This window comes from Calliphora vicina, chromosome 2, assembly GCF_958450345.1.
Source record: "Calliphora vicina chromosome 2, idCalVici1.1, whole genome shotgun sequence".
NCBI classification, from domain to species: domain Eukaryota; kingdom Metazoa; phylum Arthropoda; class Insecta; order Diptera; family Calliphoridae; genus Calliphora; species Calliphora vicina.
This window is the reverse complement of record NC_088781.1, coordinates 122,091,340-122,114,339: the sequence shown is the minus strand read 5'-3', so window position 1 is coordinate 122,114,339 and position 23,000 is coordinate 122,091,340. Positions and strand designations below refer to the sequence as shown.

At 25.8% G+C, this 23,000-nt stretch overlaps 1 protein-coding gene across 1 annotated transcript in view; it reads right to left on the bottom strand.

The window, feature by feature from the left end:
* Positions 1–23,000, bottom strand: part of smal (smoke alarm) — a 99,009-nt gene that overhangs the window by 4,500 nt on the left and 71,509 nt on the right. The window contains 6 exon segments of the mRNA XM_065501042.1: positions 1,898–3,355; positions 7,107–7,245; positions 9,307–9,539; positions 9,730–9,903; positions 17,670–17,877; positions 17,975–18,114. Of these exon segments, the coding sequence (XP_065357114.1) occupies positions 1,917–3,355; positions 7,107–7,245; positions 9,307–9,539; positions 9,730–9,903; positions 17,670–17,877; positions 17,975–18,114 (2,333 nt within the window). The 3' untranslated portion in view covers positions 1,898–1,916.

Below are 23,000 nucleotides of genomic sequence, written 5' to 3'. Positions count from 1 at the left end.
CTAGAACTGAACTAGAACTGAACTAGAACTGAACTAGAACTGAACTAGAACTGAACTAGAACTGAACTAGAACTGAACTAGAACTGAACTAGAACTGAACTAGAACTGAACTAGAACTGAACTAGAACTGAACTAGAACTGAACTAGAACTGAACTAGAACTGAACTAGAACTGAACTAGAACTGAACTAGAACTGAACTAGAACTGAACTAGAACTGAACTAGAACTGAACTAGAACTGAACTAGAACTGAACTAGAACTGAACTAGAACTGAACTAGAACTGAACTAGAACTGAACTAGAACTGAACTAGAACTGAACTAGAACTGAACTAGAACTGAACTAGAACTGAACTAGAACTGAACTAGAACTGAACTAGAACTGAACTAGAACTGAACTAGAACTGAACTAGAACTGAACTAGAACTGAACTAGAACTGAACTAGAACTGAACTAGAACTGAACTAGAACTGAACTAGAACTGAACTAGAACTGAACTAGAACTGAACTAGAACTGAACTAGAACTGAACTAGAACTGAACTAGAACTGAACTAGAACTGAACTAGAACTGAACTAGAACTGAACTAGAACTGAACTAGAACTGAACTAGAACTGAACTAGAACTGAACTAGAACTGAACTAGAACTGAACTAGAACTGAACTAGAACTGAACTAGAACTGAACTAGAACTGAACTAGAACTGAACTAGAACTGAACTAGAACTGAACTAGAACTGAACTAGAACTGAACTAGAACTGAACTAGAACTGAACTAGAACTGAACTAGAACTGAACTAGAACTGAACTAGAACTGAACTAGAACTGAACTAGAACTGAACTAGAACTGAACTAGAACTGAACTAGAACTGAACTAGAACTGAACTAGAACTGAACTAGAACTGAACTAGAACTGAACTAGAACTGAACTAGAACTGAACTAGAACTGAACTAGAACTGAACTAGAACTGAACTAGAACTGAACTAGAACTGAACTAGAACTGAACTAGAACTGAACTAGAACTGAACTAGAACTGAACTAGAACTGAACTAGAACTGAACTAGAACTGAACTAGAACTGAACTAGAACTGAACTAGAACTGAACTAGAACTGAACTAGAACTGAACTAGAACTGAACTAGAACTGAACTAGAACTGAACTAGAACTGAACTAGAACTGAACTAGAACTGAACTAGAACTGAACTAGAACTGAACTAGAACTGAACTAGAACTGAACTAGAACTGAACTAGAACTGAACTAGAACTGAACTAGAACTGAACTAGAACTGAACTAGAACTGAACTAGAACTGAACTAGAACTGAACTAGAACTGAACTAGAACTGAACTAGAACTGAACTAGAACTGAACTAGAACTGAACTAGAACTGAACTAGAACTGAACTAGAACTGAACTAGAACTGAACTAGAACTGAACTAGAACTGAACTAGAACTGAACTAGAACTGAACTAGAACTGAACTAGAACTGAACTAGAACTGAACTAGAACTGAACTAGAACTGAACTAGAACTGAACTAGAACTGAACTAGAACTGAACTAGAACTGAACTAGAACTGAACTAGAACTGAACTAGAACTGAACTAGAACTGAACTAGAACTGAACTAGAACTGAACTAGAACTGAACTAGAACTGAACTAGAACTGAACTAGAACTGAACTAGAACTGAACTAGAACTGAACTGAACTAGAACTGAACTGAACTGAACTGAACTAGAACTGAACTAGAACTGAACTAGAACTGAACTAGAACTGAACTAGAACTGAACTGAACTAGAACTGAACTAGAACTGAACTAGAACCTGAACTAGAAACGGAACTTGAAGTGAACTTTAAACGTGGTTTCAAGTTGAATTTTTTGTCAGCTTATTTTTTTTAAACTCACCTCAAATCCATTGGTTCCATCAATGATACCACAGCCTATTTGTTTGTTGATGTTGTTGATGTTGTTGTTTTAATAAATTATTTGTAGCATTTTTTGTTACCTCTAAATCATTCAAATTAGCACTTAGCCGTTTAACTCGTTTATTATCTAAATCAACTACAAGCTCATTTTCATCACTATCTTCAGCCACATCCATAACATCGTCGTCCTCTTCATTATTATCATCATCAACATGGTCATTAACAACAACATTGTCTTTATTAATAGCATTAATATGTAAATTGGTTGCAACATCATTATCATCGCGTTGCAATGATTTTTGTATGCCCAAAATTTCCATAGATGATGGTAAATAATAATCATCATTATGATCAAGATCACAGTCTTTTAGATGAGAGAATTCGAAAATGTTTAAATCCCTGCTGGATAAACTATTTCGTGTTGTTGTTGTTGTCGATGTTGTTGTGTTTGCCGGGGGTGGTTGTGGTGGTGGGTTGGGTGCAGTTGCTGTTGTTGTTGCTGCTGCTGTGGCAAAAGCGTATTTGTTGTTTAAAGTTAAACTATAAAGAGGCTTAGGAGATCTTCTTAATATTACCGCTTGTTGACAATGTTGTTGTGTCAAATAATATGGCTGTTGTTGTTGCTGTAGTTGTTTGTTATTAGCTTGATAGTGTTGTTGCTGCTGTAGTGTATATTGTTTAGGCATGGTAGTGCTTAAAACACTAAGTCTTTTGGTTTTATTGATTTTATTATTATAAAATGGTTGTAGTTGTTGATTGTTAAAATCTCTTGTTAAACCAACATTATTGCTACTAATTATTTTATTTGTTGTTGCTGTTGCAGTTGTTGTTGCTAAATTATGGCTAAAATGATTGTTTATAAGGGGTTGTTCTTTACATTTTGCTGGCATATGTAATTTATTTATTGTTGTAGTTGTTGTTGTTGTTTGCTGCTGTTGCTGCTGCTGCTGTTGTAGTTGTGCTTCAAACTAAAGATTGTCTGGATAACTACGGAAATTATAGGTTCTAGCCCTTTGAAATTGCATATTATCACTATTATTTGATGTATTCATAACACCTACACAAACACCACCACCACCTACACTTCCACCACCCATTGTGGATGTATTGTAGGGATTATTTATCATGGGTGCCGTTGATTGTGAATTCATTGTACCCATATTATCATCGTAATTATGTTCATTACTTAGATTACTGCTGGCTTTACTGCTCATGGTATTGCTGCCACTGTGGCCCTTGATGGGCTTAAATATCGCTGTGGTGGCATAATACTTTTCCATTGGCGGCGGTGGCACTTGTGGTGGCCTTGGGAATATACTGCTCAAGGGTGGCGGTGGTGTGCGGCGCACATTAACATAACCGCCCGGCGTTGAATTGGACATTTTTGTGGGCATATAATCTTGCATATGTGGCACAGCATAACCGCCTTCAGGGACGTCTGCAAAAGAGACAGAAAGAAAACAAAAATTATAATGAAATATTAATAAACCCACAAAAAATAATGCGTTATTGCGAAAAAAATATTAGTGTACTAGTAATAGAAACCATTAAATTTGGTTTTGTGTGGTATAATTAACCCACTATGGGGTCGCCTGTATTCAAATGTTTAAGGGGTAATGATACTAAATTGTTGGGGTAAATTTATGGCATTATAGCAATTTTCATCAAGTATTTTATATTGAATTTAATATTATTTGTGATTTATGATTTAAAATAAATGTTAATAGTTGTCTGGTACTTTTTGTTTTGACAAAAAGTAGTTTTTTAACTTTCTTGACAAAAAGTACTTTTTAAACTTATTTCTTTAAAAAAGTACTTTTTTAATTCGTTTCTTTAAAAAAGTACTTTTTAACTTATTTCTTTAAAAAAGTAATTTTTAACTTATTTCTTTAAATAAGTACTTTTTCAACTTATTTCTTTAAAAAAGTACTTTTTATGTTATTTTTTGACAAAAAGTACTTTTTAAAAAAAATATGGAAAGTACCATGAAAGTACTTTTTATGCAATATTTATTAAAATGCTAAAAAATTCAAGAAATTTATTGCAAAATGTTCATAATACCTAATTTACTTTAAAAAGTACTATTTTTAATAATAAAGTGTTATATTTTAAAAAAGTACCAAAAAAGTACTTTTTGAAAATGTTATTAAATATTCAAAAATCATAAAATTTCTTGTTTTGCTTTCACAATGTACCAAAAACTTTTAAAAAAACTAAGAAATGTTGTCTTACAAAAAGTACCAAAAAAATACTTTTATCAAAAACTCAAAATTCCATTAAAATTAAAAACATAATTACAAAATTACGTTAAAAAATTAGAAATTTCATTATTATAAAAAGTACCAAATAAGAACTTTTAAAGAAAAATCGTAAAAAATTCAGAAAATTTTTTGTTCATATTACCAAATTTGTTAACATCAAAATGCCTAAAAAGTACCAAATAAAAACTTATTACAATTTAAAATTTTACTTCAAAATGTACCAAAAAAGTGCTTTTTTAAAAACAGTTTTAGAATTCAGAACAAATAGTTGGTTTCATAAAGTACTTTTTTTAAAAAAAAAATATGGGATCTCTATTGAAGTTTTGTTTGTTGGAAAAAGTTTAATATGCATTATTAAATTTATCTTCTTAAAAAAGTACTTTTTAACAATAAGTACTTTTATGTATTGAAAAAATACTTTCAAATAGTCAAACTACAAATAGTTCATCCAATTAGAGTTCCATATTTTGTACTTTTTCTAGCAAAAAGTACTTTTGTACTTTTTCTAGCAAAAAGTACTTTTGTAAATTTTTTAACAACAAATAATTTTGTACTTTTTTAACAAAACTTTTACTTTTGTACTTTTTTAACAAAAAGTATTTTTGTACTTTTTTAACCAAAAGTACTTTTTTAACAAAAAGTACTTTTGTACTTTTTTAACAAAAAGTACTTTTATACTTTTTTGACAAAAAGTACTTTTGTACTTTTTTAACAAAAAGTACTTTTGTACTTTTTTAACAAAAAGTACTTTTGTACTTTTTTAACAAAAAGTACTTTTGTACTTTTTTAACTTTTTTTAACTTTTTTAACAAAAAGTACTTTTGTACTTTTTTAACAAAAAGTACTTTTGTACTTTTTTAACAAAAAGTACTTTTGTACTTTTTTAACAAAAAGTACTTTTGTACTTTTTTAACAAAAAGTACTTTTGTACTTTTTTAACAAAAAGTACTTTTGTACTTTTTAACAAAAAGTACTTTTGTACTTTTTTAACAAAAAGTACTTTTGTACTTTTTTTAACAAAAAGTTTTTGTACTTTTTTTAACAAAAAGTACTTTTAAAATTTTTCTAACAATAAACAACTTTAGTACTTTTTTTAACAAAAACAACTTTTGTACTTTTTTTAACAAAAAATACTTTTGTACCTAATTTACTTTAACCCATTAAAAACCAAGACCATTTAAAATGAAAAATTTTTAAATTCATTTATTTATTTAAACTAAAATACGGTCAAAGAACATAGAAAATTAAAAAAAATTTTAAAAAAATTTTAGGAAACGTGTTTTTGGGGCTGTACCTGAATGGGTACAATGGCGTAAAGTGTATGCTATTTTTATAATGTGTGAAAATTTTTAAAACATTACTTTTTCAACACAACGCAATATCGCATTGTTCAGACAACCATCTTATTCTGTTATGACATTCACCCAATCGTAGGGGATTTTTTATCCTCTAAGGAAATTGGTTTCCAGGAGTAGTTGCGACACCAGAAGCCAGTGTAATTTGTATATGGGTCTCACCTTGTGAGTAGCATCCAAATTAGTGTTATCAGCCAAATTAACAAAATATTTTATTTCATTGAATCTGTTCCGTGATATAATTTCGTAAATTTTGGAGTGCGAGTATCTTCGCAGAGCATCCAATACATATCTTCTTTTGGTTTAGAGCGAAATTCACTGTAATGCAAAATACTCAAGAATACATTCCAATCTTCTGCGTTGAAGGATAAATTGTGCTTATTAGCTTGCGATGCATAAATGCAAGTCTGCTAAATGGTTAAACTAATAACCTTTTCCCATTCAAGTATGAAATAATATTGAACTCATTGTCCAAAAAAATAGTTTGAGACATTTGACCATGCGATGGTCTATTATCCAAATAGAATTTGTTTTGCTTGATCTTGAGGGCATTATTTTCTGTCAGAAGATCTCAAGTGGAACATCATCGTAGCTATCACTGTCACAAAATACTTATAATTCACCTCGTACATGCGATCTCAGCAACACCTTCATCTTCATCCATATTACAATCCGGATCTGATAAAATAATAGCTATCAAAATTGTGGTGCTCATATTTTTCCAAAAAATCTAGTTTTTTAAACATTTGCATTAAAAACTTCACGTTTTGATGGTCTGAAATTCTATTTTAGCGTAAGAAAAATCTTAAAAAAAATAATACATATCAAGCCATTGTACCCAATTGGGTACACCGATTTTCCTAATCACACAACTTTTTCCCAAAAAATAATTTTTCTTATGCATTTTTATAAAATGTACACATAATCACTCTACTTCACAAAATTATAAAAAACTCTTGCTTTCGTAAAACTGTATTTGCTCTCCGCAGCTCAATTGTTACTAACCTTGCTAATATTCCAAAAAATGATATAGCGTTATAAAAACAGGACACAATATACCTTAAGGGTATTATTTTTTTAAAATTTTTATGTGTGATGTTTAAAAGCACAGTGTGTTGAATGCAAAATCTCAAAAAAAGTTGTCAAATTTATCTTGTTAAAAAATGTATGAGTATTTGAATATTGCCTTTTTTCTGTACTCAAGCAGGTACAATGGCTGGGAATGGGTTAATTGAAACTATTGGTTCTCTCTGTAATGTTTTTTCCTTACAGTCCTCAAAGTGTTAGAATTTGTCTACCAAATAGATATTTTTGTTTAGTCATCACTTAAGTTTTAATGTTGTAAGCCTAAAATATTATTAATATTATTAAAATTTACTAAAATTTTGGCTTTAATAAAATTTCTAAGGTTTCTTCATAAAACACCTAAAAGTTGTATATATTTTTGTTCATTAAAATAATTTATGGTTTTTAAAATTCTTGGTTCTTTTAAAGGTAATTGCGTTGTAAAGGGGAGTTAGTTTTGTCTGTTTGTGTTTTTTTATTCTTTGTTATTATATTTATGAAAACTTACCTGTATAGTCTGGTGTCATATTACATTGTAAATCATTAACGGCCGCATAACCATTTACCCCACTCGTATACATATTTACATTAAAGGGTTCATGGTATAGACTGTTTTTACCAATTGAATCATTATCATCAACGCTGGCCTGCAAAAGAAGAAACGTAGTTTTAAGAAAAATTACTAGTTTTAATATAAAACAATTAATTATTAAAAGTAAACAATTTTGGAAAAGAATAACAAGCAAAGGGTAGGGTTTTTTTTAAGTAAATAATTATTTTTAATGGATTGTGTGAGACTTTGCTAGTAATGAGTTAGACGAAAAACAATTCTCGAAGTGGTCATTAGTGTTAAAAGGGTTAGGGAAAATAGTCAAAAAACAGAAACAATTAAGTTATTAATTATGAAAATTGGTAATAAGCTAAATGTGTTGTAAGTTAAACAAAATTGAAAAGAGAAATAGGTTTGGAAGCTAAAAGTTTTTTGTGCCTTTTCGCAGAGGAAAATTCATAACACAGAAATTTCGGAAGCAATTTAAAAAAACAGAATCCAATCTTTGAAAAATTGTATATTTTTTATTTGGTTTTAAACATATTCTCATTGAATTTTAAAGATTATTTGAGAAAAATTATTCTCAAATTTCTCAAAACCTTAAAAAATTTAATTTTGGAAATGTGAGACATGCCCAATATTTGAAAATTTTAATGTGGGCGTGGTTGTATTTGTTTTATTTATATACGTTTTCATTATAATGTTTTGCTTATAGCTTTTATAAAATAAAAAAGTTATACACCAAAATTTTAATTTCTGTGCTACAAAAAATTTACACAATTTTGACATTTGATTAGCAATACCAAATTTTTCAATCTAGTGGCGCCAAATTTGGAAATAAAAGAAATATTAAAGTGGGCGTTGTTAAAATAGTTAATGAACTTTTCTATTTGTCTTTCCACTTATATAGGAAACTATTTTATTTTACTAGGAATAAATCCAGCTTTCACAGAAATTATTAAAATTATTTCCATTTCAAATAAATTTTCAAATTCAGAGCCGCCAATGTTGAAAAATACTTCAGAAAAATTAAATTTTTAAAGTGGGCGTGGTTAACATTTAAAAATGTTTATTAGTTTTGTCATAGTTGGTTCTAAATAGCTTTTAAATTCGATTTTATTTTTATACCTTTCACCACGAGTGGCAATGGTATATATCTGTTTGTCATTCCGTTTGTAATGGGTCAAAATCGGGAAAAATATTTTTTATCCCGAATTTTTTTTTTAACAAAAAATTTGTTTGCCATACATTTTTTTTACTAATAAATTAAAAAAAATATGTTTTAATTTTTAAAAAATTAAAAAAAAAATTTCCTAATTAAAAAAAAACAGTTAGGAAAAAAAATTTTAAACTTTAAAAATTAATTTTTTTAATTTTGTATTTTAAATTATAATTTGTTGAAGGGTATTAAGATTCGGCACATACGAACATAGCTCTCTTACTTGTTGATTGTAGAAAAGTTTAAATCAAATATAAAATTTATAAAACAAAATTCAAATTTCTCTACTCAGATTTTGGAGGTATTTTTAAAACTTCCAAAACGGGTGATAAAGTACTGAGGCAAGCCCATACGAATTGAAGCCTAGAGACATTGAAAGTCAATTTTGCTTGTCCGAAAATTTATACCAGAGGTGGTTAAAATCCTACTTGTGTTGAAATGTTAATTTGTTTGCATGTAGGCTTTACATTTAAAGAAATTTACAGCCAAAATTTATACCACAAAATATAAAAAACACCTGGTTTAGCTTAAATACATTTATTTAGGCCTTACTATTTCCAAAAAAATTCAAATAAACTTTATTAAATTCTAACATAGAGTTTGAATTTGGTTTTCAACTAAAACTCTGTTGTCTTTTTCTCTACTGCTTCCTTTCCTGGCCTGAGGCTACTTTATTATTATCCTGAAGTTTATGACTTGTATATATTTTAAGTAGAGTTGGTTTTTTATGATTTTGTTTACATTTTAGTTATTATTTGTTTAGCTGCTTGTTTTCTATCTGTAACTTCTTCCTGTTTTTTTTTTTAGCACAACTGTGACTGGAATCTGTTTTTTATTACTTTTATCATTATAAGTATTCTATTTTTTGTGATTTCAAAATTGTATTTAGTTTTAAAGATAGAAGTACTTGTACTATTATTATTGTTGTTTTGTACTTACTTTAATTCCTGTGCCATTTGGTCGATGTTTATCAACGTTGCCACCCAAGGTATTGGGATTAAAACTATATTGGAATGCATCCAAAACATTGCTGCCACGAGCACGTTTTGTTCGCGATACTATGAATAATATGATGGCAACCAATAGGATAATGATGGTGGTTAAAACCACGATAATAACACCAATGAAATTTTCTTCGGAGGGCTCTTGATCGATGGGTTTGGGGGCGATTACTGAAATGGGACAAGAAAAGGAAAAAATAAAACATAAATATTGAGTTTTAACAATAAAATTTTATAGCAAATAATTCAATTTTAAAAATATTTAAACTGTCTTTATATTATTTTATAAAAAAACTCTTTAAAAAATCAAACAAAATAAAACTGAAAACAAATATTAAAAAAAAAAACAAAAGAAACTTACATTGTGGTCCATTATTATAGTTGCGTTCGCCATTAACATTTGTTGTTGGCATTTTACCACCATTTTTATTATTATGATGATATTCATTACTTTGTAAAGGATATTCACGGGTATCCTGTGGCAACAGGGCGCCACGTTGTTCTTGCTCGTCTGTGAAATTTCCCACGGCTGGCACTGAAACGGAGATAAGAGAAAAATACACACAAAATTAAATTTAAAAATAAAATAAAATCAAGAAAATTCACATTAAAGTAATTTAAATCTACAGCAATTTTCTTTTAAACATCAATACTTTATTCTTTGTGAAAACTTAGCAAATATCAAAGAATTTTCCAGAAACATCTACAAAAGCTATCAATTATTTACATTTTAAATTATTTATAACCATTAGCTCTAAAATGTACTTAATAAGCTTGATTATTTTTCATTTCTTTTTTTTAAATTAATTTCTATTCCTTAACAAACACAATCATACAAAATAAAAAATCCTTTAATTATCAAAAATTACCAACAGCTGTGTTTATATATTTATATACTTGAAAGCTTTTGTTTTATAAAATTCTTTGAAATTTATTTATTTTTTTTTTTGTTGAAATCCTTTTTTTTCATTCAACCAAACTGAGGCATCATAGTGCGTAACTGTATGAACAAAAACTGAGCTCAAAATTCTATAAAAATTAAAAACAAGAAAAAAACTTTAAAAAAAAAGTTTTTGTTTTCAAACAAAACACTCATATACACACACAGACAAAAAATGAGCTTTAATTGACAGGACAAAAAAAAAGTGTATAGAAAAAGGAAAACAATACAAAAAGGATTCCAGTATTTCAAATGATTTGTAAAGATTATGACACAAAAAGGTAAAGATTTACCACAGATTTCTATAGAAAATATAAACAACAACAAAAAAGTAATGCATGATAACAATGTGCTAAGAAAATCAATAAGTGTGTAGAATAAAAAAAAACTTTAGTCATTAAAAAAGAAGGTAGGCTTTTAAGCAGTAATCACAGGAAAAGCTCAAATTTCAGAGACTAAAATTTCTAAGTATAATAAGTAATTAAAGACTTTGAATAAATAGCTGTCAGTTTTCTACAATTAAATCAGTTTAAATACAATTTTTTATCAATAAAGCTTTTAAGTTTCTCGAAAACTTTAAAATTTAATGAGCTTTAATGATTGAACATCTGATAAAATGAAAATCACAGCTAATTAAATTACTTTTTCTAGATATATTTGACTTTTATCATTAAAGAACATAATTTTATCAATAAAACCTAAATTGGTACTTTTTTTAAAAAGTACCAAATTAAAAAGTACTTTTCGAAAAATAGTACTTTTTTAGATTTATATAGATTTTAAGTATAGAAGTTATTAATAAATATAAAAAGCTTGTTTTTTACAAAAATAAAATATTACCATTTTAATACTTTTTGGATTAATATTAAAAAAGTATTTTTAAGCTTTAAATTAAATAAATTTTTCTAGCTATATATGAATTTTTTATTAAAAATTATAAATTTATCAATAGCATGGTAATTTTTTGAAAAAATGTATAGTACTTTTATTGTTTTATATAGATTTTAAGTATAGAAGTTATAAATAAATATAAAAAGCTTATTTTTCACAAAAATAAAAAAGTACCATTTTAGTAATTTTTGGATTAATATAAATATTCCTTTAAAATTAAATAACATTTTCTAGCTATATATGATTTTTTATAAAAAAAAAATTATCAATAAAATATAAATTGGTACTTTTTTGAATCTAAAAGTACTTTTCGAAAAATAGTACTTTTGTTGTTTTTATATAAATTTGAAGTTTATAAGTTATAAACAAATATAAAAAACTTGTTTTTTTGCACAAATAAAATAGTACCATTTTAGTACTTTTTAAGTTAATCTAAATTTTCCTTTAAAAAATTTATTTTTATGTTTTAAAGTACTACTTGTCGAAATTTGAAATTATGCTTAAAAACTAAAATAATAACAAATCCCATGAAAATATGCCAAATTAAAAAAGTACTTTATTTAGTACATTTGACAAAAAGTACTTTTAGGGAATTTTGAAATTTTTTTATACCAGGAATTCAAAAAAGTTTTAAAGTTAACGATTCCGTTCATAAATTTAGCAATAGAATCTAAATTGGTACCTTTTTGAAAACGTACCTTTTCGCAATTAGTACTAAATTTGTTACTTCTTAAGAAAATAACATTTTAAATATAAGAAATTGAGTTTAATTTTAATTTTCAAATAAAATTAATGACTTTTTTATGCAAATAAGCAAAAATTTTAAAAAAGTACCAAAATTGGTACTTTTATGAAAAAAGTACTTTTCGTTAGTTTTAATGCTTTTAAGTTAAGGAAAAGCAAAAAATTGTATTGCGTGAATTTTGAACAAAAAGTACCAAAATTGGTACAATTTGGAAAAAAGGTACTTTTGCTGAATTTTAATGATTTTATGTTAAAAAGTACAAATAATATGGTATGGCTTTAACTTTATGGAAAAAAGTACCATATTATTCAGTACCTTTTAAGGAAATGTCAATTTACAAGAAAATACAAAATTTGGAAAAGTACCAAAATATGTACATTTTGGAATAAAGTACTTTTGCTGAATTTTAATGATTTTAAGTGCAGGAAAGACAAAACGTGGTATTGCCTTAATTTTGAGCAAAAAATAAACATATTATTTAGTACCATATTTGGTACCTTTTACGGAAAGGTCCTTAAAATGGATGAAATTTATGTTTTAAATCCAATTAATAACTCAAAATATTATTGGTATGAAAATAAGGAATTTTCGTAAGAAAGATACAACATTTATAAAAAGTACCAAAATTGGTACTTATTTTAAAAAAGTACTTTTACTGAATTTTAATGCTTTTAAGTTAAAAAATACAAAAAATAGGTTTGTTTGAATAGTTCAGGAAAGACAAAAAATGGTATTGCTTTTCAATACCAAATTTGGTGCCTTTTAAGGAAATGTCAATTTAAATGGACAAAATTTATGTTTTAAATCAAATTAATAAAATTAAATATTATTCCTATGAAAATAAAGAATTTTCGTATGAAATATACATAATTTGGAAAAAGTACCAGAATTGTTACATTTTGGAAAAAAGTACTTTTGCTGAATTTTAATGATTTTAAGTTCACGAAAATAAAAAAAAATCGTTTTAGTTAATTTTATGCAAAAAATAGCGATAATTAAGTACCAAATTTAGTACATTTTTTTAAAGAATGAATGAAATTTGTATTAAATTTCGCTTTAAAATTATATTTAAATTATAAAAAAAAAGTTTTAAATTTTTAATAAGTGCGTGTTGCTTCCCTTTTAAATTTCACACGCACTTTGTTTTCTGCCTCAAAAGCACTTAATGTAAAAGCACCACGATAACGAAATCTTTAACGCCTGTTTGAATTCAACAATCACACAAAAAACCAGTGTTTTTGAAAATGATTTATTTATAAAAAGGAAATACCTTAATTACAATAAATGCATATTAAATGAAAGAAGGAAAAAAATTGTAAAACAATAGCAGCCGCATACGTTGTCATGGTAGGTAGGTATTATTCATACAAAAGGGTTAATTTTTCTTAAAAATTTTTCAATTGTGACAAAATTAAAGCGTTAAAAGGGGAGGAATGGTAACAACAGAAAAAGGTTAAATGCCAAGATAAGCAGCTTTTAAGGCTGTCTTTAACGCTAATAGATAAATAAACAATAAAGCTTTAAAAGGAAAACGGGGGGCTAACAAAATAAAGGAAAACTTCAAAGGAATTTTGTTAAGCAACTGAATGTTTTGAGATATTTTTTTATTTTGGCACACAGCCCGGGGGCGTTAAGAGAAATCTTAAAGATAAGCTACTTTAAAGGTTTATTTTTTTAAATTTAAGGTTTCTTTTTACTTGAGATGTTATCACACCCTGTTTGATATTTTCAGAAGCTGTATTGTTGTTATTATTATGGCAGAGATATGAATCAATTGTTTAATGTGCAATTTCTTTTCTTTCATTTGTTTTCTATATTTAAACGTTTCTATTGTTTGCTACCCATCCCTGGCTAGAAGTTTATTTATAAAGGTATTCTTTTTCCTTTCTTTACTTTTTTGTTTTGTTTGAGTCATTCATTCATTCATTCCTTCTTTCAAATACAAATACTACTATGACATAACAATAAATAAAAATGACTTTTTTATGTGAATACTGAAGTAACAGTCACTAACAGGGGTTAGTTTCTTTTGCCATTGAATTGATATTGAATATATATAGTATAAAAGCAGCAGTATTATATTTTATAAATTGTATGGACATTTTTATTGACTTCTTCTATTTCTTGTGTTTTTCGCATAGTACGAGTATTTCATGCAATTTTTTCCCCTCCACCATTTGATATCTATCTCTCTCTGGCTATGAATGCATTTTAAATGTCATTGTCCATTGTTGATAATCAAAATGTTGGAAAATAAACCATTGCAGGCAACGGACGGGCGGGCATCATGAAATGCATTCAAGTACAATCAATGATTTCAGTTCACAAAAATGAAAGAAAAAAAAAATAATAAAAATTGTATGCAAACTGCATTTTCAAGTGTTTGACACTTGAAAGTGAAATGAAGCTGAAAATGATTTTAGTTTTATTTCATATATTCATTCATTCATAAACTCACTCTCTATCGTAAAATGAAATCAAAAACTATAGAAATTTGTATAACATTTAAATTTGTCAATTTCTACAATATTCATTTGCTACCCTATAAAGTGCATTTATGTATGAATTCGATAATAACTATGTCCGTGTGACCCTCTGACCCAACTGTTTTCATGAGAATTTTGATACTAAAAATCAGCAAAATCGGTTCAAAATAGCAAATAAATGATGTTTTGTTATAAAAAACAATGTAAAGTAATTTTTCAATATTAAAATCACCTATTTGGAAAAAGTACTAAATTTGGTACTTTTGAAAAAAAGTACTTTTTTGCTCTAATACAATTCTTTCATTATGAAAAAGCTAACAAAAACAAAAAACTTATAATTTTGGTACTTAAAAACAGCAAGATTGCTTCATAAATAGCAAACAAAAGATATTTTGTTATAAAAATTAATGTAAAGTCATTTTTCAATATTAAAATCACTTATTTGGAAAAAGTACTATATTTGGTACTTTAGAAAAAAAGTATTTTTTTGCTTAAATAATTCTTTCATTATGAAAATGCTAACGAAAACAAAAAAAATGCTTTTAGTTTAACTTTCTATATAAAAGTACTAATTTATTTAGTACCAGAAACACGAGAAAATAAGAACATTTCGAAAGAAAATTAACATATACATATTTAAAAATCCATACTAAAGTTGCTACTTTTGCCAAAAATTACGGATTTATATATTAAAATCACTTATTGGCAAAAAGTACTAAATTTGGTACTTTTTTTAAAAAAGTACTTTTTTGCTTAAATACAATTCTTTCATTATGAAAATGACAATGAAAACAAAATAAACTTTTAGTTTAAATTTCGGCATAAAAGTACTAATTTATTTGGTACCAGAAAACTTCAATTTAAACACAAGAAATTTAGTTTTTTAAATTTCCTAATGAAAAGAAGACCATTTCAATTGAAAATTAACATATGTATATTTAAAAATGAGTACTGAAAATGCAACTTCTGCCAAAAAGTACGGATTTATTTAGTACAAAATTTAGTACTTTTTTAGAAAACATAAATTTAAACACAAACAATTTAGTTTTAAAAATTTCCTAATGAAAATAACTATATTTTGAATGAAAATTAGCAAAACTAGTACAAAAATTACAACTACTTACAAAATGTACTGATTTAGTTGGTACCAAATTTAGTACTTTTTTTAGATAGCATCAAATTAAACACAATAAATTTATTTTTTCAAATTTCTAAATGATAATAAAGATATTTTGAATGAAAATTTTAATTTATTTAAAAATATTTAGTACTAAAATTGGTAGTTTTGTGAAAAAAGTACTTTTATGTAATTTTAATCTTTTTAAGTGAAAGATCGAGAAAAATCAATTTGGGTTAATTTTTTAAAACAAAACAATTTTAAATCTTATCAAATTTAGTACTTTTTTAGAAAGCAATAAAAATATAAAGTTTTTTAAACTTTCTAATAAAAATAAATGCATTTCAAATGAAAATAATCGAAACGTAAAAACAATTATTTTAGGTAATTTTTGCAAAAAAGTACTTAATTATTTAGTACCAAATTTGGTACTTTTAATGGAAATAAAAGTTCAAATAGAAGCAATTTAGTTTTAAAATTTGCATAATGCTAATAAACGAATTTTCTGTTGAAAAATAGTACCAATTTTCAAATAGTACTAAAATTGCTACTTTTGGGAAAAAAGTACTTTTGTTTAATTTTGATTTTTTTAAATATATAAACCTTAAAATTCATTTAATTCATGCTAAAAAGTACTTTTTTTTATTACCAAATTTAGTACTTTTCAAGAAAAAAAAATACTTTTGTTTAAATTTCATGTTTTTCAGTATGTACCTTAAAAATCATTTAAAGTAACTCTTGCTAAAAAGTACTATTTTTTTAGTACCAAATTTAGTACTTTTGTGAAACTAAAAGTTTAATTAGATGCAATTTCATTTTTAATTTGCATAATGCAAGTAAAAAAATTTTCTGATAAAACAAGTACCAATTTCCAAAAAGTATTAAAATTTGTACTTTTGGGAAAAAAAGTACTTTTGTTTAATTTTTTAAATATATAAACCTTAAAAATCATTTAAAATAATTCATGCTAAAAAGTACTTATTTTTTTTAGTACCAAATTTAGTACTTTTCAAGAAAAAAAATACTTATATTTAAATTTCGTATTTTTCAGTATGTACCTTAAAAATTATTTAAAGTAACTCTTGCTAAAAAGTACTATTTTTTAGTACAAAATTTAGTACTTTTTGTGAAACTAAACTAGATGCAATTTCATTTTTAATTTGCATAATGCAAGTAAAAGAATTTTCTGATAAAACAAGTACCAATTTCCAAAAAGTACTAAATTTGGTACTTTTGGGAAAAAAGTAGTTTTGTTAAATTTTGATGCTTTTGGGTATATAAATGTCAAAATATAGTTTAAGGTCATTTTTGCTAAAAAGTACTGCTTTTTTAGTTACCAAATTTAGTACTTTTCGTGAAACTAAAAAATTAATTAAATGCAATTTCATTTTTAAATTAGCTTAATGCAAATAAAAGAATTTTCTGCTAAAAAAAAGTACCAAAATAACAATTTAAATAGATACAATTTCATTTTAAAATTAGCAGAATGCCAACGAAGAATTTTTTGTTAAAAAGTACTAAAAAAGGTACTTTTGGAAAAAAAGTAAAAATTTAAATTTGCATAATGTAATTAATGAATTTTCTGACAGTACTTTTGAAAAATAACGACATTTGTTTTGGTAAGTTTTGCCATAAAGTACTATTTTTTAGTACCAAATTAAGTACTTTTCAAGTAAATAAGAATTTAAATAAAAGCAATTTAGTTTTGAAATTTTTATAACCCAAATAAAGAATTTTCTGATGAAAAAAAGTACCAATTTGCAAAAAGTACTAAAATTGGTACTTTTAGAAAAAAAGTACTTTTGCTTAATTTAGAGGTTTTTAGGTCTAGGACAGACAAAAGCAGTTGTTTAAGTTAATTTTTTAAAAAATAAGCAAATTTATTAAGTACCAAATTTGTTTCGGTTAATTTTGCGAAAAAGTACCAAATTTGATACTTTTTCAAACGACAATAAAATAATAATTTTATCTATAAAAAATAGTTTTTAAATGTTCCTAATCAAATTTATGACTTTTTATGAAAATAAAAAATAATTTTCAAAAAATATTAAAATTTGGTACTTTTTAGAAAAAAGTACTTTTGTACGTTTTGCTTTTTACTATTTCCATAAATGTTTCTTACCTGATACAAATGATATCTCCGACAGCATTATCCATTTGACAGCAAAATACAAATTTATTTTTAAATATTTGCCAACACGATGATGCAGTTTAATGGTAACATCTCTAGCATGATCCATAATAGTATCAGGCATATAAGAGAAATGGACGGGTTCACCGGAAAAATGTCGACCGCCAATGCTGAAAAACACTTTGGCATGGACAAAGACCTAAAAAAAGAAAGAAGTAAAATAAAATAAAGGAAATTAATATTTATATTTTAAAAAATTTAAATTAATATTTTAAACATTTTATAACAAAACCCACCTGTACATCCTTGGTAAACATATTATTCGTATGCAATATAATGGCACTGAAATTACGCACTGTATCAAATTCAAAGACTATTTCAACAGGTTTACCCATTAAGCCGGGAGTATCATTGCGCCAGCCAATCCATTCATAGCCTAAAAATAAAAAAAAGAAGTAATAAATATTAATACATAAATATTTTGTCATAAATTTTACAAATATTTTATATAAAATCCTTAAACTACACCTTCAAAACAAAAAAAAACTTTAATTTCTGTTATAAATTCTGGCAACAAAACTAAAACATTTAATAAATATAAATAATCTATACAAGTATTCACAAGGAATTCTACAAGGAAAAACCTTAAGTAAAGTTATTTATTTATACTAAATTTCAATATTCATGAAAAGTAATTTCAAACACGCACCCATATAAACACACAAACTCCATGGTAAACTCTCATACAATAAATTCCTTTATCCTTTAGAACAGACGAAATCCAGCAGTTCTGGTAGCTGGTTCCCAAACTAGTGATTTTACAACTAGTTACCGAATAAACTATTAGCGAACTCAATTGACTCTGCATAGATTATTCTCGGGATTAGAAATAGTCTCTCTTTATTTCAGGGAAACTAATTAACTACTAAAGTTAAATCTTTAAATAAAGCAATTAAACACACTACCCTCCAGATTACTTAGGGATACTAAAGTAATCTGGATACTGGATACTGATAATTGTCCCTACGCTGCATTACTTGGAATGTGTAAAGTAATCTATAAACTACAGATATCACATTAGTGAATAATACCATCTAAAAGAAAGACATTTCTTTCAAAACTGCTGGGTTTGTTACAAAGTGTCTCTATGTGTGTGGAAAAACAGCATATTTTTGTAAGAAAATTTATGTTTTTACGTAGTTTTGTTGTTAACCCTGCTGCAACCTCTTCACAATCACTCCCCCTAAAGAAATGGCTTAAGTATGTAAACGTTCCACAAAAAAAAAAACAAAAAACAAAAACAAACATTTAAATGCGCCAACTGAAAATTATTACCTTATGAACGCGACATTTAAACCTTTTTTCCCTCTACCAGCACTCATCCTATCCTGGTACTTAAACAGAACATACTTTTTGAATTTTCTATACTTTAAGCTTTTTAGAAAACAACAACCTTAATTTGTTGTTATTGTTGTAAACGGGAATAAAAACCAAACCATAGCCATAGAATTATTAGTAAAAAATATATTATTGTATGGCAGTAAAGAGTTACAGAAAGTTAGGCAGGAGGTTTTAGTTTTATGTGTACATATACATATTTTTTGCTACCCACCAAAACAAAGTATTAAGTTATAAATTAAACTGGGAATACTGTTTGTGTCCCACACTTTGTTTTTAAAAACACACACTCAATGAACCTAAAAGGGGTGGCAATCAATTTGCGTAAATTTTTTTTATGCAAAAAAGTCTTTAATAATAATTTAAATAAATCAATATAAGAAAGGAAGTTAGGTTAGTTAGAGAAAATTTATTAAATAAATACAAATGTATTTAAAAACAAACAAAATTTTAAATAAATACAAGAAATTTTTGTTTTATTTATTTAAAAAAACTGTGTTTCAAAGAAAAATATCATATTTTGAATGAATTAAGGCATAAATTAAAAAAGTACTTAATTTGGTACTTTTTTCAAAAAGTACTTTTAATGAATTTTGATACTTTTTATAGGTAGGAAGGACAAGAAATGTAAATGAGTTAAATTATTTAGTAAAAGTACTAAATTATTTAGTACCAAATTTAGTACTTAAAAAAAATAAACCAATTTATAGAGAAGATATATTTTTTATTGATTTTTTTTTAAATAAAGTAAACTTTTGAATGAAAATTGTCATAATTTGTGAAAAATGTCTAAAAATTGGTAGTTTTAAGAAAAAAGTACTTTTTTATTTTGTACTTTTTTAAACAAATTTTTGTTAAATATTGCAAAGAAAAGTATGATATATGAAAATTATGATAAATTTTAAGTACTTAATTTGATACAAATTAAAAAAAAGTACTTAATTTGGTACTTTTGTAAAATGGTACTTTTAATGATTTTTTATGTTTTAGAGTAAAAGTACTTTATTTAGTTTATTTAGTACTTAAAAACTCAATTTAAACAGAAGAAATCTTTGTTATTGAATTCTTTAAGAAAATTAAAGACATTTTAATGAAAAAACAAGTAAGAGTGCTATATACGGCTGTGCCGTATCTTATATACCCTTCACCAAATTATACTTCAAAATTTTAAATATTTTTAGGTAAACAAAATTTAATTTTTTTCCAGTTGTTTTTTTCATTTTTTGGAAAAAATTTTTTTTCGATTGTTTTTTAATTTTTTTAAATTTAAAATTTTTTTTTTTGTGAAAAAAAAACATCGATTTTGACCCATTGTAGGTCCAAATTAATATGGTATACGCCGTTGCAAATGTCTTTGAAATATCTATCATTAGATATCCATATTGTCTCTATTAATGTCTTAGTAATCCAGATATAGGTCAAAAATTGGTCAAAAATCGAGGTTGACTTGGTTTTTTCCTCATATCTCAGCCATTTGTGGACCGATTTTGCTGATTTTAAATAGCAAAATTCTCGAAAGCATGTCTGACAGAATTATTGAAGATTTGGATCCAGAAGATATCTGGGGTCTTCATAAAATTGATTTCAACAGACGGACAGACAGACAGACAGACAGACGGACATGGCTTAATCGACTCCACTATCTATAAGGATCCAGAATATATATATTTATAGGGTCGGAAATGAAAAATGTAGAAATTACAAACGGAATGACAAACTTATATATACCCTTCTCACGAAGGTGAAGGGTAAATAAAAATGGTACTCTTATGAAAACTTATTTTTTTATTTAGTACCAAATTAAGTACTTTTTACTAAAGCCTCAAACTCAAATATTTTGTTATTAAATGCTTCAAAGAAACAAATTATATTTCGAAGACAAATAGCTTAAATTTAAAAAAGTAGATAATTTGGTACTTTTATAAAAAGAGTCGAAAAAACTATTTTTTTATTTAGTACCAAATAAAGTACTTTTTAATAAAAAGTCAATGTCAATTCTTTGAAGAAAAGCAAAAATATTTTTTTGGAAAAAAGTACTAAAATTGGTTCTTTTATTAAAAGTACTTTTTATATTTTTTATTTCTTTTTTCTAAAAATAAAAATTTAAATACAAAAATATATTACAAATATTTTAAAGAAAATTAATTTTTTGTAAAATGGTACTAAAATTTGTACTTTAAAAAAAGTACTTTTTATAGTTTTTATTACTTTTTTCAAAAAAATATAAATTTAAATACAAAAAATTTATAGAAATTTTAAAAAGAAATTTTTTTTAAAGAAATAAGATGATTTTAAAAATTACTAAATTTTATAATTTTTTAAAAAACAGCTTTTGTTAAATTTTTGTGGTTTTTATTGTCCGGAGGACTAAAAATGCATTTGAGTTTATTTTTGGAAAAAAATACTTTTTTATTTAGTGCTTTTTAAGAAACCATAAATTTAAAAGTCAAACATTTGTTTATTAAATATTCCATATGAAAAAATTGTAATTCGATGAAAAATTTGCATAAATTTAAAAAAGTACTTAATTTGGTAGTTTTTATAAAAATTAATTTTATTGAATTTTCGATATTTTTGAGATTTTTAATGCTTTTTTAATAAAATATCGAACATTAAAAAAAGTACCTAATTTGGTACTTTCTACAAGAAGTATTATTTTGAATTTTGATGCTTTTTACGATATATGTATTTTAAAATATTTAATGCAATTTGAAAAAGTACTATTTTGTTGAGTACCAAAATTAGTACTTTTTAAGGAAACCTCTCCATTAATATGCAAACATTATTTTATATAATGTTCACAAAAGAAAATAATATTTGTATTGGAAATAAGCATTACTCTAAATAAGTACTTAATTTGGTAGTTTTTATAAAAAAGTACTTTTGTTAAATTTTGATGTTTTTAGAGAAAGGGAGGACAAAAATGGCTTTTAGTATTTTTTGGAAGAAAATTACTATTTTATTAGTACCAGATATAGTACTTTAAAAAAATAAAAAGGCAATGTAAACAAAATACAGTAGTTTTAATATAGTTTGAAGAAAAGCAAATACATTTTTGGAAAAAAGTACTAAATTTGGTACTTTAAAAAAAAGTACTTTTTCTATTTTTTAATTTTTTTTTTCGAAAAATATCAATTTAAATACAAAAAATTTTTTCCTAAAAGTATTTTACTAAAATTGGTACTTTTTCTATTTTAAATATTTATAAGTTCAGGAAAAAACAGTATTTTTTCTGCAATTAAATACTGTTTTATTAATTCAGGAAACCCTGCCAGAATTATAATTCTTATAAATCTTGTTCCATGTCCTCTAATGCCGATCACTGATATAAAGCATGACAATTAACTGCCTCTTTTCATACAAAAAATTTTAGAATTGATTTAGTATCTGTAAGCAACACGAATGACAACGAAATTATAAATTATTTAATACGAAAATAAATCGCAATCAATAACTGATTAGATTATAACGCTTAATCCATGTACTGTTATGCCGACCACTGAAGTAAATCGAATCAATTGCTTATCTCTAATGACAATGTCATATTAAAGTACCTTTTCATACAAAATGTTTTCGGACTAAACGCGATCTCATAACTAGACTTGATTTCGTTACCTTCCCTCTAAGGACAAAAATACCTTAATTCTCCATTTAAAAACTTCCGGAAGAGGTCAAAGGTCTATTAGTTAAAATTTTTAAAACTTTTTTTCCGGAATTAAATTAAACTACAGAAAAATATTTCACAATATCATCAAGGTTTTATTACATTTCTCTACACATAAGTTTTCATCTTCAAGACTTCAAGTCTTCTGCACAAAACTACCAAACATAACATCTAATCTAGCTTATGACTAAAACTAAACAGCACTTGGCAAATTTCTCTCTAATAACACCAACAAGCTAAAATTTATTTCTACTGCCACC